General features: G+C 41.6%; 1 protein-coding gene across 7 annotated transcripts in view; it reads left to right on the plus strand.

Moving 5' to 3' along the window:
- Sepsecs (Sep (O-phosphoserine) tRNA:Sec (selenocysteine) tRNA synthase) overlaps window positions 1-11,341 on the plus strand; it is a 28,920-nt gene extending 17,579 nt beyond the window's left edge. For 3 of the 7 annotated variants that reach the window (XM_038318485.2, XM_038318494.2, XM_038318539.2), the window contains exons 9-11: window positions 2,758-2,851; window positions 3,422-3,512; window positions 7,041-11,341. In XM_038318485.2, coding sequence (XP_038174413.1) covers window positions 2,758-2,851; window positions 3,422-3,512; window positions 7,041-7,344 — 489 coding nt within the window. In that variant the 3' untranslated portion in view covers window positions 7,345-11,341. Of the gene's footprint in view, window positions 1-2,757; window positions 2,852-3,421; window positions 3,513-6,790 lie in introns of all 7 variants that reach the window. The other 4 variants (XM_038318512.1, XM_038318531.1, XM_038318503.1 and 1 more) reach the window with 4 other exon arrangements.
- Window positions 11,342-16,959: the final 5,618 nt, after the last annotated feature.

Raw genomic sequence — 16,959 nt, forward strand, 5'->3', positions numbered from 1 at the left:
GGAAAAGTTAGTTCAGGTACAAATTAAGTTCTCATTAGGGCCCACTCTCTGGATGTGACAGCCACACTAGATAGGAGATTATTTTAAACTGGGCTCCTGCACTGAAGTACATAAACCGAAGGACTTTGTTTCTTTAACAATAAATGAAAGGCGAAGGTAGCCTTGTTGCTAGGGGGACACAGGGATCCATAAAGGGCAATTCTTGGCGGCTATTGAGTGTTAGACATACTGATGAAAGTTAGGATTTTATAGATATAGAGACATTATCATTTCTTATCTATGTGGAAATAAGGGACTTTTTTTTTTATAATGCAGAGCATTTAAAATTAGCAACTTGTATACTTTGTAGTAGATGAAAAGACACACAGAACCCATGAATTCTGCTTTTAGGGACTGATGCCGTGTAAGAGATTGAATTTTTCTAGTTGCCATACAGTTCTTGGTATTTTTACTTCCATTGGATTCCTACGTGTGCTACGTTTTGAAGAAGTATTCGAATATTGATTTGAGGATAATCCAGTAAAATCTTTATACAAAATGTCCAAGAAAAGATAACTTTTTTACATAACTTTGTTCGCCCCAATTGTGAAAATGACCACAGTTGTCTTAAATATTTCTCAGATTATGTTTAATTATAGTTTAATGAAGTTATAAAATATACAGGAAAAAATAAGTAAGCAGAAATATTTTTTTGCTATAAACTTTTTGGCTACTTGTATAAAGTAGAATACTGATCTTTCAATATGAGGCAGATTTATGGGAGTTGTATATGATAATTGTTGCTGTCGTTATCAAGTGTAGCTTGCACAAAGGGATGTATTTGGAAATACAGGCAAACATTGAATGTTAATAAATGTGCTCAGAAAAAATAATCCATTAAAAATATTAGTTACTAGATGAATTACTGCTGAACACAGCTCTGAAAATGTAGGTGCTGTTGAAAGTAAAGTAATGAATAGAAAGACTTAAAAATAAGGACTGAAGAGATGCTCTTCCAGAGGATCTGAGTTCGCTTTCCAGTACCCACATGGCAACTCACAGCCCTCTGAAACTTCAGTTTCAGGAGGTTTCAACGGCCTCCTCTGGCCTCCACGGTCACCAGGTACACGATATACATGCAGACAAAACACCCATATTTTAAAAAATAATGGAAAATTATGTATATTTTCAATAGCTCATGATTATGATAATATATTATATAAAATATATTTATAAATATATGTATAAATATATAATGTAGAATATATTTTTATATACATTTTATTATATATTTATGACAAGAGGATGTCTTACCACATCTATCAGATAACAACAGCAATTTTTTTATAAAAAAGAACTAATTTAGTGATCTAATATTTTATGATTCTGACATGCTAAGAATTGTTCTTATAATTTTAAGAATGGTGATTAGTATAACATTTTAGGTGAGAATATATTGTCAGCAAGGTAAGGCCTTTGTACGTGTAAGGAACTAGTAATTCATAAAACTGGACAGCATTTTCCCTCCTCTCTTAGTTTTTATTGTTATCAGATAGAGTTGCTCATCTGTGGACTTTAGACCAAAAAGCTGCTGAGAGAGCTACCTTAGAGAGAAAGCAGAAGCAGCTTTTGTGGCCTTTGAACTCAAGAAGTGTCATTTCTGCTGTTAGCCTTGGAGTCTCTTTAGAATTTATGTTTAACTGTGGATGGAGGTCAGTAAAGTAGACTCATCCAACTGCAGATGGATTTGGGTAGGTTTTCATTTTTGCTCCCTTTCAAAAGCAGAAGCAGAAGAAAATAACTTTTCAGTTTAAATAGCTGCTGACTCAGTTATACTGCTATGCCTGTGTGTGTGACATTTTAGACTTAGAAACATTTATTACACTTTCTGCTATTGGCAAAGTAGAGTAAGTTTTAGTTTTAGTTATTGTAGTCCTTGAGATAAGAGAATTGTTCATTTTAGCTATGTGTACCTTAAACAGAATAGACTTCTAGATGGGGCTGGGGATATAGCAGAGAGGTAGAGCACTTACCTAGCACACACAAGACCTCTAGTTTGACCTGGGACACACACATGCATGCAAACACGCAAGCAGTACACTTTAAACTTCCACTTACTATGTAACTTGCATAGTAAATGGATCCATCTTAGCACTGAAGAGATTTTCTTAGTAGTTACAGGAGGAGGTCATCTGAGAAGGACAGGAACTATTATGGTGTGGAAGGACCTCTGTGTAGAACAGTGCAGAGGGATGAAGAGTTGTGCTGGTAGCATGTGCAGAAATAGATGGCTGTTTGGGTAGAGTGCTTGCTCTTGCCAGATGTGTCAGTATATACTTAAATCCAGCTACTTAGAAAACTGAGACTGGAGGATCAGAAGTTTACCTAGCCTGGGCAACATTGCAATATGCTGGTCTTCCCATTAAAAGAATTCTGATCTGTGAGTTCGAGACCAGCCTGGTCTACAAGAGCTAGCTCCAGGACAGGCTCTAAAGCTGCAGAGAAACCCTGTCTCGAAAAACCAAAAAATAAAAAAAAAAAAATTAAAAGAATTCTGAAGTATCAACTCTGAAAGTTCTGCAGAGATGCGATATATTATAGCCCAAGACCAGCAGTGGGCTGGGCTGTCTTCCCCCTGTCTGCTGTTTGCAGTGGCTCTGAATCTCACTGTATTGTGGCAGAGGAGAGACATGGGAGATGGTAGATAGCATACATTCCATACCAGTCAGGTTTTGTATTCAGGTTGAGTTGTATTTATTTGTGGTATTTTTATTTCAGGAAATGTTTGTCTATTTGTCCACCCAACTGAAGAAGTTGGCTGAGGCCTACAATGAAAGACTGCTACAGACACCTCACAACCCTATATCTTTAGGTAATTTTCTTCCTTAATAAAAGAAAGTATGTCTGAAATATTCTTAGGAGGAAGTTGTTATTTATAGAAATAGTGAACTTGTTTTGATTATGCTGATATTTCTAAATCCATCCCAATATTAAGTGATAACTTAAAATGTACTTAGCCTTTAGAAATGCTTTAATGTTTCTCTAAGGTAAAAGTGAAGGAATCAGAGTTAATAGTAAATATAACGAATATACAGATAGTAATTTAGAGCTTGCCTCTTATAATGAAAGTCTGTTCAGTTAACAAAGCTCCAGCATCCCGCACAGCATTGTCAGTGCTTCTGCTTATTCTCCTCAGCCTCTGCTGTCATCAGTTGATCTGCTGATATAAGGACTAATGTTTCTGTTATGTAGTTCAGGGACAATTGAAGAGACTAGTGAGCTAGAGGGATTTCCCGTGGTTAAGATGCAGAGGATTTGAGTTCAGTTTCTAGCTCTGACAAGGTCAACTCACAACTGCCTTTAACTCCAGCTCTAGGGAATCTAACACCCTCTTGTAATCCAAAAGCTTGTTGAATTGTCTTTTGTTTTTGTTTTTTCCTAGCAATGACACTTAGGACAGTAGATGAACAGCATGACAAAGCTGTCACTCAGCTTGGTTCAATGCTTTTTACCAGACAAGTTTCTGGAGCCAGGTGAGTAGCTTTAAGAGATGAGTTTATTTGGTTTTGTTGTCACCTCTAGGCATGATGTGTGTCTGCCCCTTAGCCAGCAGGGACTTGTGTAGCTTTTTTGAGCTGTTTTGGTTTCATCCTATGGTTTTACTAACGGATTTTTTTTTTTTTTTTTTTTTTTTTTTTTTTTTTTTTTTTTTTTTTTGGTTTTTCGAGGCAGGGTTTCTCTGTGGCTTTGGAGCCTGTCCTGGAACTAGCTCTAGTAGACCAGGCTGGTCTGGAACTCACAGAGATCCGCCTGCCTCTGCCTCCCGAGTGCTGGGATTAAAGGCGTGCGCCACCACCGCCCGGCTTTACTAACGGATTTTCAAGGCTTCTGTAATCTTAATAACTTCAAAGCTCCACTTTCTGCATTTTAAGAACTTGAAAGTTGAAGGCACAGTTTGTGTGCACGCCAGCAAATGAAAGCCTGGTGACACGAGTGTTGTCTGAGACAGGTGCTGTCATTTTGGCCTTAGTACCCCTAGGTTTGGGCGCTTGGCTCTCTACTGATTCCAGTTTCTTGACTTTTCCTTCTTCAACTCTTCTTGTCCTTTTCTGTCCTGCGTGGTGATTTGGTGCGATAAATATTCTTTTGTCTGACTCCTTAGCCCCACCTTACACCACATAAGGGTTTCAGGTTCTGTTGCAATAAAAGCATGTTGACTTTTCTTTCAAAAGAAAAGTAAGTTTAATCAAGGACTACTCTTCAGTAGTCCTTCACTGTATACTGTATAATGAAGCCATGCCTGAGGCTTCATTGTGGCCAAAGAACAATTAGGTAATGAACCTGTGAGACTGTTAACACCCCACCTCTGGACTCTAGTCAGACTACAGGAAGACAGGAGTCTTGTTTGTTTTACTACCTCTCTGGATGAGGAGTTGTTACAACTGCTGCTGCTGCTCCTGCAGCTCTAGGGATTGAACCTAGGGTCCAGGGCATGCATGGTAAGCACCTGACTACAGATGCATTCTGGCTCTCTTTCTATTTTCGGACAGGTTCTCACTAAGCTGTCCAGGTTGAACTTAAACTTACTATTTGGCCCAGTTAGGCCTAGAACTTGCAAGACTCCTGTCTTGGAAGGCCCAGCTTCTATGTAGATTTTTGTCTAATTCTTTCTTAGCTGTACTGTCACATTATAATAGTAGACTAGAAAGAAGTCATCTTTGCTATCAGTTTCAAGCGGGAAAGTTGCTAAGGAAATAACTGTTTTCTAGTTGTTATAGTTATATTTCTGTTGCTATGATTAAAACATTCTAACCAAAAGCAAATTGGGAAGGAGGGTGTTTCTTTAGCTTATATTGCAGGTCATAGTCCATCATTGAGGGAAAGTCAGGGTAGCATCTCAAACAGGAACTGAAGTAGAAACCATTGAGGAAAGATGCTTTCTGACTTGTTCATTAACTTGTTCATTCAGCTACCTTTCTTAAATAGTCCAGAACCACCTGCCTATGGATAATATTGCCCTCAGTGAGCTGGGCCCACCTACATTAACTAGCAGTCATATTCATATCCCACTGAGGAGCCCAGAGGCCAATCTGATCTGAGGTTCCCTCTTCTAGTTGACTTTAGGTTGTGTTAGATTGACAATAAAAACTAACCAGAACACTAAACTAAAAGAGTTATGCTTTTCCTCACCAAGTACTATCTTGGAAGCATACATGTACATAGGCTTCAAAATCAGGTATGTTACACTAGAGAACAGTGATGGATCTTGCTCTGAGTGCTTTCCATCCCATCTCTATGAAAGCATTCACTCTGACTAGCAGTCTTGTCAGTTTCTGTTGCTGTGAAGAGCCTCTATGACCATGACAGTTCTTAGAAAGGAAAGCATTTAATTTGCACTTGCTTACAGTTTCAGAGGTTTAGTCTATTTTCATCATGGCAGAGAGCATGGTGACAGGCAGGCAGAAGTGGCCAAAATTCTACATCTGATCTGTAGGCAACAGAAAGGGAGAGCCACTGAGTCTGGCTTGGGCTTCTGAAACCTCGAAACTCCATCCTTAGTGACATCCCTCCTACAAACCATGCCTACTCCAACAAGACAACACTTCCTGATCCTTCTAAGTAAATCCTTCTAAGTATTGTCACTCTGATGACAAGCATTCAAATATATGAGCCTATGGGGACCATTCTTATTCAGGTCTCCACACTTGCAGAGAATAAAATGCCTGTGTTAAAGGACTTGGTTTTTGTTTGTACTTTGATTAGATCTTCGTGGAGCTGGAGTCATAGGCAAGTTATGAACTAGCTGATGTGGGTGGTGCTAATGGAATTTGGATCCTTTGGGTCTTCTGCAAGAAGAATGTGAGCTCTTAACCACTGAGCCATCCCTTTGGCTCCATTGTTTTGTTTTGAGCTAGTAGTGTCTAGCTATGTACTCTACTCTGATGGACCTCCAGAACCTCCTGTCCCTTCCAGTGTTAACCACAGCTGGATAAGTGACAGCTTGTTCAAAGAAAAAAAATATTGTAGGTCAGTTCAGCTTTTTGTTTATTTGGGTTTCTCTTTGGTTTTTTTTTTTTTTTTTTTTTTTCAACAGATATTTCTCTGTGTAACAGGCCTAGACCCAGCTGTCCTGGTTAAGTTGCTTTGTAGACCAGGTTGGCCTCGAACTCACAGAGAGCAGCCTGCCTCTGCCTTTTGAGTGCTGGGATTAAAAGCGTGTGTCACCAGGCCTGGCTGGTCAGTTCACAAGTTTTTACTTGTGAAACTGTCTATATGCTGCATAGTTTTGATGCTTTTAAAATGGTTTTGTAAGAGGCCACTATTTGTCTCTATGAGTGGGTTGATCTTAATTGCTTGCTTGCTTGCTTTTGTTGTCTTTTCTTTTTTGGATTTTCGAGACAAGGTTTCTGCAAAATAGCATTGACTGTTCTGAACTCACTCTGTAGACTAGGTTGGCCTCCACTCACAGAGATCCCCTTGCTTGTGCCTCCTAAGTGCTGGCTTAAAGGTAAGTGCCACCACTTCCCGGCGTATAATTGGTTTCTTATAAAGTAAAAGATTAGAAATCTGCTTGTGTCTAAGAATGCTGTGGAAGTCAACCTTAAAGGTGGCTTTTGCTATCTGGTGACCTCCACCCACTGAAACAGTTACATAGGTCTTAGAGCTCACTGTGAGCAACAGTGCTGATTGCATGATTAGAATTCTCTTTTGTTGATGGTGAGGTAACAGTAAACCAAAGCAGTTTGGCTTACACAGTTGAAGTCAGAGTCTAGACGTGACACAAAACTAAATTTCTTATTGTTTCTTGAAGAAGATGTGAAAATGGTGGGATTCCTTAAGGTTCCTGTTCTCTGTTACAGAAGGTGAGTAAATGGTCGTTGCTAGGCAGGTTTCTTCAATTGTATTTTACAGTTCATTTTAAGCAGTGTGTTTGCATAGGTCATGATTTATGCCGTTTCTCAGCGTCGTAGTCTGTGGTTATGTGACTAGTGAGACAGGTGCCTTGTTTCTGGGTGGCATCTGTTAGCATCATCAAGGCTGATGAACCTTTTCCCTTTCAGGGCTGTGCCTCTTGGGTCTGTGCAAACTGTGAGCGGCCACACTTTTCAAGGCTTCATGTCCCATACAGATAATTACCCTTGTGCTTACCTCAATGCGGCGGCAGCCATCGGGATGAAGATGCAGGATGTGGACTTGTTCATAAAGAGACTCGAGAAGTGCTTAAACACCTTAAGAAGAGAACAGAATAGAGCGGGTGCTGTGTCTGTGGCTGACGACTGTAACAGGGCTGGAGATGTGGACATTGAGGAGATGGCCTTGCGACTCGATGGTGTGCTTGGTGATGAGGACCAGCGACCTTCGTGACACGGGTTTCTTTGTGCTACAGTTCACACAAGCACTTTAAAGGATATATTTAAAGTTTTGAATTGAGAATTTTATAGAGAATGTTCTGTCAAGGAAGAAACTGGTCTGAGCGTAGCTGTTGGTGATTGCTGTTTTTTTATCCTTAGAATACCTCAGTCCTTATGATTCTTAACAGGTTATAACATGCAGTCACAATGAACATTTTCTGATTGTTATATTAGTTAAACAACACAATTCAGATGATTCTTACTAATATAAACTGTAAAGTTACATGTAATTCTCATTGAAATACAGAGTGTTTCTTCTTAGTTGTTTTCCAGCATTCAAAGTTTTTTTTTGTTTCTGATTCCAGTATTGAGAAAGATATTCCTAGTGCTGCTAAATACCAGGTGCTTGTTAGCTGTCTGTGTTTGTAAGAGGGAGTCCTCAAGGGAGCAGAGCCAAGACATAGTTTAATGTAAACCTAAGGCAGTTGTTCTCAACTAGATGGTCTTGATTATATAAGCAACATGTAAAGACCCAAAGTGGGTGTTAGTGACATTAAATGGTAGAAGCCAGTGGTTCTGCTCAATATCTTACCTGCTGTCCAGCACATGGTTTTCACAAAAGAATTCTCCAGTGTCACTAGTGATGTGAGTCATGGAAGCGAGCTCCTCAGTAAAGTCGCTTTGTGCAGCAGCTTGCTCCTGTGTGCCTGATGGCATTGCTGTTCGTGGTGGGCTGCATGGAAGTCAATGGTCCCATGAGATACAGCACCTAGTGATGAGATGACTCTCTTGGTTTGTTAGTTATGAGTCGTACTGTTGACATACGTATAAAATCAGCTAATTATACATTTTAGACCATATCAGTGACATGTAACTGCATATCAAAAAGGACAGCTCTGTGATAGTTACCAAGTTGACTGCATAGAAACTCTTAACAGCCAGAACCATTTGTTCTAAAGTTGCTATAAATGGTTTTTCATAAATCTGCTCATTTTTCCATTTGGGTAACTGAAAACTATTCCCCATACTGTCTTGGCTTTAAGTGGCCTTTGTGAACTGACTAGTTCACTCAGGTATTGCGCACAGCCACCATCAGGACTGGCTTTGAACATGTACTTGCTAAGGAGGTTAAAATTATACAGTACTGCACACGTATGTTTTATATAGGCTGAAAGAATATTTAGGTTTGTAGTGTTCTCTCTCTCTCTCTCTCTCTGTCTCTGTGTGTGTGTGTGTGTGTGTGTGTGTGTGTGTGTGTATGGCTTAATGGCTCTAACAGTGATTTTTGTTAATTTAAAACAAAAACAAAACAGACTGGGGAATTAGACCACCATGCCAAAGCTATATTTCTCAGACCTGCTCTGTGGAGTGTCATTCTACCCGAGACATACTCATGGGGAAAAGGGTCTATGGAGAGATAATTTGGAAAAATGGCTTTGTGGATTTGCTTGTAGTATATTAAATCTGTAAGAGGTTCCTTTAGTAAAGGTTGACCTGCTTTTCCAAGGAGGAGCCAACTCTCTGGAGTGACACACTCATGTCTCCTCAAGCATACTCTTCCAACACAATGGGCCAAATGCGTTGGCTCTGGATTCTGTTGCTTGTATTAGTTAGCACTGAGCTGCGTATGAAAAGGGGTCTTTCATAGAGGGTTTGTAAAGTTGAGTTCAGCCAGATGCTGAGTGTGTAAGTTGGGCTGTGTGAGCCACTGATACCCATGGAAGTCAAGATTTGCTGGCTGGAGATAAAGAACTCCCTTGAAGATATCTAGGTGGTTCCTAAGTACATTCTGCTCTCAGTGGGCCAGACACTGAAATGGCTCCTAAGTAGCTACAGTAACTCGTTACATGGGAGTAAATCCTGGATTGAAAAGGTATGTGCTGTTTTCTTGCTGCATTCAGGACTGCCCTGTAGACCTGATGAAGCTACAGAAGCCCAGTCTCCATGGAGCCCAGGAGGGTCAGATGCTGCTGCCGATGGAAATGCTGGCAGTGCAGCTTCCTACGCATCAGGCCAAAATGATTTTCTAGAACAAGTGATCTATATTGTGTGATCATCATTTTGCTTAAGAAAGGCCAGAGTCCAGAGACTGAAGACGCTTCCTCATCTGCCGAGTATCAGCAGTTCTTGGGCTTCAGCTGCTGAATGGATAATAATTCTAATTGAAGATAAATTACATGAGCCCACATGTGAAAGATAGCTATGGTATAACATTTATTCCTGGTACATAAAATCTCTTGCAGTTTTGGTTATTAACCCTTTCCCTTTTAAGTGGTTTTCAGTTCCAGTTCTGTTCCTCCTGGCTCCAAGTTTGACCCTAAGGTTGCAGAGCTCAGTTTGTTTGTTTGTTTGTTTGTTTTTAAAGAATAAAATAGCTCTTTGTCATAGGTTTTTCTTTTTCCCCAGCCTTTGCCTAGCTCCCTCGTGTTCACATATATGTGTTCAAAGAACTATACCCAAGTGTCTGCTGTGAAGCACTTACAGCTTGGATGCTTTTCTGCCCTCAGACTGTGGCAGTGGAGAACATTCCAGGCATTGCCTGAGACACTACTACTATCTTCCTGGCCCAACTCCTCTTATGAATAAGGCTGTAAGGTAGATTTTGGAGGTTGGTTTTTAAAGTCAATGGGCTGGAGTAGTCTGCTTAAAGAAAACAGAATCCTGGAATGTTTGATCACTAATGCGGCTTACACACACTGCTGTTGTGTTCTCACTGTCGGGAAGATGTGACAGCAGCCTTGTAATCCAGCGTTAACTGTGAGCTTCCTATTGGCTTATGGTAGTAGTTGAACTGAGTTACACAAGATGAGCTATGTAATCCACTTCTGTTCCACCACTGGACCCTTGATCTACAAATGGTAAATTTAAATATGATTTAAATTAATTTTTTCTACTACCTTGTCCCAGCACATTGAATTGAATAATGACTCCATTTCTTTAACCACAGTACAGTAAGAACTGTCATTGAGGTCGTAGCTATAGAATATGTCTGTGCCAATGGATTCCATAGATTTTAGTGGGACTTATGAAAATGTACTCACATTTTAAACTGGTGATAATATTGAATTAGTGACTTCATCCTGACAAGTTCAATTTTATATCTTTTTACTGAAGTAGGTGACCAACAATTGAAAACAGCCATGAAAAACATTGATGAATCCCATTCATATTGTTCTCAGAGAAAAGTTTTACATATATACACATTTGGTACTTATAAAAATTGGATTTGCTTCGCCAAGAAATCTAAGATCCACTAATTTCTGCCAAACCAGAAATGATTTTGTGTTATACATTGATGAGACTGACCTTAAATGGAGTTGAAAATTTCCAATTTTATATGCACAGAAGTTGGTTAATTTCAGAAATTTCATAATCTCTGAATAATTTGCTAAGAACCAATTGGCTGCCCTAATAGCAAAAGTGTGTGTGTGTTTGTGCATCTGTGTATGCATGCATGTATATCTGTGTATGATTGTATGTGCACGTATATGTATGTATACATGTGTGTGTGTGTGTGTGTGTGTGTGTGTGTACTGGGAGTCATCCAGACAGGTGCAGGGTGCTTTCTTGTCTGTCTGTTGGTTCTACTCTTTGGACAGCCTTAGTCCACAGGTCTGGCTTGCTGCCTCCTTTAGTAAATTGCCTTACATTTTACTTTCATGTTGGCCTCATGGTTGGTCTATGTGACACAAGATGATGATTTTATAGTGACTGAATATATCTTTGTAATTTACCTGCTAATAGTCTGTAGTTCTTGCAAGCTAAGGCCTTGGACAAAGCCAGACTGTGTTTATACCATCTTTTTTTTCAATCAAGTGGTGCCAGCAAGAACTTTTGGAGAAAGGTAAAGGAAGGCTGACTTTAACTGTGTAACTGTGGGGATTGGAGCTATGAGACTTTGATGCAGACCTGTACCAAAAGGGAGAAACACTTCCAAAAATATTTTTGCTATAGACTCTTTAAAAATAAATTGTATAATTTATTACATGAAATAAACTTTTAATAAATCACTGACAGTACCTTATTTCACTGAAGCATTGCTCAGATAAATCTGAAAGTACAAATAACCTATACTCAATTCTTGCCCTCTTTCTTAATTCTATCATCAGTATCAGCTTGCCCAGAAGTCAGCAAGAAAAGTCTGGCTTCGGATGGGAATCGTGTGTCATAGCTATTGACTGTAGAAGGTTGGCACTTGAGAGTATTTAATCAAGGGCCAACAAGATGGCACTTGCCACCCAGCCTTCCAACTCTAATGACCCACATGATGGAAAGAAAGAACTGACTCCTGCAGGTTGTCTTGGCCGCATACACACCATGTGCGTGTTCACATACAAAATAAAAGCTAATACATTTTTAAGGAATAATTTATTTGAAAGTAAGAGATCCTGTCAACTTCAGATTTTATTGTTGACCTGTGCTTTTTAAAATTAGGCACTTGCCATTAATTGGGAGTTTGAGTCTCTGTTACTTCCCATGAACTCATGCTATAATGTCTCCAAGTCTTGGTCACACCAGATGTAAAGTGAGACCACCCTAAAGACTGAGGAGCAAGTGGATAATAAATGCAAATAATGTTAATAAATGTTTTGGGGCCCAAAGCAGCATGAACTGTAAGTACTGACATTCTGCATGGAGCTCTATTGTATTGAATTGTGCTAGATTTACATGAAAATGTGTTCTGAGGTGGGTTGTTGGGGATATCTTTTTTTTTACCCAATCTCAAGTGGGAAATCCAAAAACTGATTTGATTTTATGACCTTTTTTTAAATTTTTTTTTAGGGTTGTCTTATTTTGGTTTTTAATGTTTTATTTGGTTTTTGCAGTTACATTTGAAAACTAAAAATAATTAAGGTGTATTGATTATTTTTTTACAGCTGAAGTTATATATTATAGCCTAGGGGAGACGTTGAGAGCAAGCTCATGTCACAGTGACTTCTGCAGAGATGTGGTTTGGTGGAGGCAGCAGGCTTACCAGCATGACTTGTGCAGTACAGACAGCTTGTTTCTATATGACTTCACGTGGAGGACAGTTGGTCATGGTTCCTACATTTACACCTGGAACAGGCCTTTCTGAACCCACCTCTAGTATATATCTTTTGGATACACAGTAGTTCTTTTAAGGCAGTTCTTAGATCTCTCCTGAAAATCTGCTCACCCTCAGCCTTCCCACCTCAGTTATTCACACTTCTTCCCACTGTGTAGGCCAAAAGTCTGGGAGCTAACCTTGACTCTCACACTCCATATTTAAAGTTGTGTGAAGCTGGGCTGTATCGAACATTCCTACAATCCTGGCAATCAGAGACTGAGACAGGAGGATTGTGAGTTCAAGACTGCCCTGGGAAACAAGTGATGGAACTCTTGCCAGTCAGTCAAACAAATATGTAATAGTCATATTGTACCTACTTTAAAAAATTCCCCCAGGGTTAAGCCTGTGTCTTCCCCTGTAACACGTGTGGACTCTCACCTCACTCGTTAGTATAGGACCTCCTTCCTGTTCCCCTAAGGGGCCTCCTCCTTGACTCTGCTCTACAGTCTTCACAGCACAGCAGCCGTGGGACCCGTGAGCAGCATACTGTGTCACTCAGCTCAGGCTCTTCCAACAGTTCCCTGTACCATCGGAGAGTAAGCAGTGTGTACTGTCCAGAGGCCTTACCACATCTGCCGTCTCCAGCCCCTCCATCGTTCTGACTCTGTTCCCCTTTGTCCTTACCACTCACGGTCCAGTCAAACGTGGTCAGCTTGCTGCTGCTCTTCAAACTCCCAGAACACCTCACCTCTGAGCTTTGCCTCTGTCTCCTCTCTCCGCCTGAGAATGTTAACCCAGGCTCCCGGTTAACTCACTCTCCTGTTTTGATTAAATCCACTTCTCAGAGAGGTCTACTCACATGACCTTTTAAGAGTGATAGCTGTCTTCTCTCCCTTGTCTTCAAGTGTGTGGACTCTGTATTGGTGTCCTGTGTATGGCAGATTATAAATTCAGTAGGGGCTTGTGCTGTGTGTAACAAACCTCTGTGATAGCTGTCCTAGTGCTCCTAGCCTCATGCTGAGCAGCAGAGATCTAACACAGCATGTAATTTGGAGGTTTGTTAAAGCGGGCTTCCCCTACGCCCCTGGCTAGGTCATCAGCTCCACCAGAACAGCCTTCTCTTCACTCATATTCTCAGCAGCTAAGCAGCAGCTGCCACACAACACTCAGCTATTTATTGTATGAAAGATTGAAGAAGGATTAAATATTTAGGCAGCTGTGAATCCCATCATGTCTGATTGAAACTCTCCAATAGTTCCATCTCTAATACATTCCAGAATCTTTCCTTGAGGTTCAGATGCAGGGGTCCTGCTCAGCTCTCCTTGTGCAGGGGGAACCTTATACCCTCTCCCCGCCATTGCAAGGAATGGTCCCACCTGACAGCCTCCTTGCTGTTACAAGGTCGGCCTTAACCTGTGAAATCAAAATCAAAGTCACAGTCACTGGCCAGCGTCTGAACATGGCAATGCCACAAGGCTACCTACTGCTGTGCCTCCTCTAACAGGCAGCAGACTTTGCCTGGGGACTTCCACCTGGCTGACCAGCACACCATGTCAATCTAATGACTCCTCTGCTTTCTCTCTCTCTCTCTCTCTCTTTCTCTCTCTCTCTCTCTCTCTCTCTGTCTCTCTCTCTCTCTCTCTGACAGGTACCTTTTTTTAAAAATTTATTTATTTAGTATACAAATATTCTGTCTGTGTGTATACCTGCAGGCCTGAAGAGGGCACCAGACCTCATTACAGATGGTTGTGAGCCACCATGTGGTTGCTGGGAATTGAACTCAGGACCTTTGGAAGAGCAGGCAGTGCTCTTAACCTCTGAGCCATCTCTCCACCCCGACAGGTACCTTTTTTTAAGTAAACCATTTTTAAGGCGTGGCTGACCTTCAGTCCTGTGGGCTCCATTCCCTGCCTACCTTTCTTGCTCTTCTTTACGCTAAACCAACCCTAGGACACGCCACTTACAGAATTCAAATAATGCTAATCTATATAGTTTTTTTTAGCTAAATGAATCTCATTTGGTAGCCTTTGCATATATGACAATGTTTTAGTTTCGTGTTTGTGTGAGGTGGGGGTGCACTAACTTGTGTGCATGTGAGCAGGTCAGAGATTGACTTTGGATATCTTTCCCCATCATGCCTATGTTTTGAGGCAGGGTCTCACTGAATCTGTAACTTGCTATTTTGACTAGACTGGTTGGCTAGCTAGCCCTTGGTATCCCCGCCGATCCTCCTCCCTCAGTGCTGCCATGCCCGGCTTTTATGTGGATTCTGGGGATCCGAACTAAGGTCCTCATGCTTGCACAGCAGCCACATTACCCACCAAGCCTCCTTCCAGCCCCTATAGACTGGCTTCATCTTGTAAGTTATGGCTTTAAAACCCCAGTTGTTCTTTTAAAACTTGTGTTGTCAAGACTTCAGATTTAGCACACTTTTGATAAAGTGACCCACAGAGCCTGGATGAAAGGTAAATCATACAGTGGCGACCCTCCTGAAAGGCTTTCCGTCATAGTCAGATAATGACTATCAAGTGAGAGATCACCCTGAGCCTAACCCTGCCACAAATAACAGAATGGCCTGGTTAGGTTTTATTGTCAGCTTAATGCACCTTTAATTACAGAATTACCTCTGTCAGATTGGCATGTGGCCCTGTCCTTGAGGAACTGTCTTGAGAGATGATTGATGTTGGAGGGCCCAGGCCACTGGGGGTAGCACCATCCCTAGGCAGATGGGCCTGGGCTGTATTAGAAGGTTAGCAGAGAGTGAGCTAGAAACCACCATTCCTCTATAGTTTCTTCTCCAGTTCTTGCCGTGCCTGCTCACCGTGATAGACTGATCTGGAAGTGTAAGATGAACTGACCTCCTCCCCGACATGGTCTTAGGTCACAGTGTTTTTATTAGCACAGCAGAAAAGCAAGCTAGAACACGGGGTGGCCCGACCTTCCAAAAGCTAACTTTTGACTCCTCTGAAAGGATAACAAGACCTCCTGGGATGGAGATAAACATCCAGTGAAATTTCACCGCGCGTGAAGTAGCTAGGGGAGGATGGATATGTAGCCCCTGGTCCAGCAGTAGCTGTTACTGAATGGTTGTTAACAACACACGGCAATGGAAAAGATCTCTAATGAAATAGCATCGGAAATGGGCTTTATGCAGTGCAGCTGTGTTGGCTTGGCATTTATCATGTCCTATCTGTCCCAGTAAAGACGGAGACTGCAGCTATGAAGATGAGCCCATCTCGGAGCTGGCCTTCCTCCCGCCTCTTGCCTCCCTCCCGCTGCTGGATTTGCTTCTTTGTCTTACGGCATTTCTGTGCTGTTAGAAACACAGATGCCTCTGGAAATAGCTAACTGTTTACCCTTATCAGTTAAGGACTTCCTACTTGGGGAGAATTTATCAGATGTTCCCGAAGAATAGGCTTTTTAAAAAGTTAAAAAAAAAAAAAAGATAACCCAAACTTTAGTGCACAAACTTTCAATCTACCAGCAAGCTGTCTAATGCCCACCAGCATGTCCTAACCATGTGACAAGTTCCATTTTGTTTCACTGGCCCCACTAGCCTCACCTCTGCTTTGTGGATGAGCCTCACAGCCCCACCCAGACATAGTCTCAAGGTGAGGGAATAGTGCCCACGCCCTCCAAACTGGAGGCCGAACCTAGGGCCTTGTGCTGCTGAATAAGATATTACTGAGATATCCCCAGCCCTCTTGTTACTTTGAGACAGGGCCTTGCTAAGTTGCCCAGGCTGGACTTGAACCCATTCTGTACTGCAAGGGGACCTTGAATTTGGTTGGATCCATGCCACTGGGTAATAGTGGAATCACAGTGCCAACTCCCCTAAAAGAACCCCTGTAGGACTAGGCTTTTAAGGTGGGGTGGCGGCGGCGTTCCAGGTACAGAGATCACCTTTACACTAAAACGGATGGAAGGTGAGTGGAGCTATGGTGGGCTTCATGAGCAGTGGCGTGTGCACATCTCAAACAGCTGTTCAGAGGGAAAGAGGAGGAGAAAGGTATGCGTGGGAAACGAGAGAGAGGAAGAATCCTTCCTGTGTCTCCTGGTCACACTATAGCAACAGGAGTGTGAAGAGATGCTTGGCGCTTTCAATCGGACCAGAACTGAGAATATTCTCCCTTAAAAAACAACTTGGTCATAGGCCATTAATGGGTCCTAAAGAGTGGAGTTCAGTCTCCAGGCCCACATAAAAAACTGGGCGTGGTGGTACATGTGATCCTAGACTGGGAAGCCAGAGAAAGGAGGATCCCTAGGGATTGCTGGCCAGCCAGTATAGTCTACTTGGGGAGTACCTGATGCAACGAGACACCCCATTTCAGAGTTACTGAGGAGTGATACTGAAGGTTGTCATCTGACCTTCATGTCCACACACACACACACACACACACACACACACACACACACAGCCTGCTGGAATTTTTCAAGTACAAAACCGGATGTGGAGAAGTGCTTGTGTGGGAGTAGGGCACAGAGGCTGGTCCTGGAGGTCAGAGCTACTCATAGGTCATGCCTGGGATCTGAGAAGGTGCAGAAACTCATCAAGTTTAAAAGTTGACAGGTGGTGGTGGTGCACCTTTAATCCCATCA

Source organism: Arvicola amphibius, chromosome 1 (assembly GCF_903992535.2).
Source record: "Arvicola amphibius chromosome 1, mArvAmp1.2, whole genome shotgun sequence".
NCBI classification, from domain to species: Eukaryota; Metazoa; Chordata; class Mammalia; order Rodentia; family Cricetidae; genus Arvicola; species Arvicola amphibius.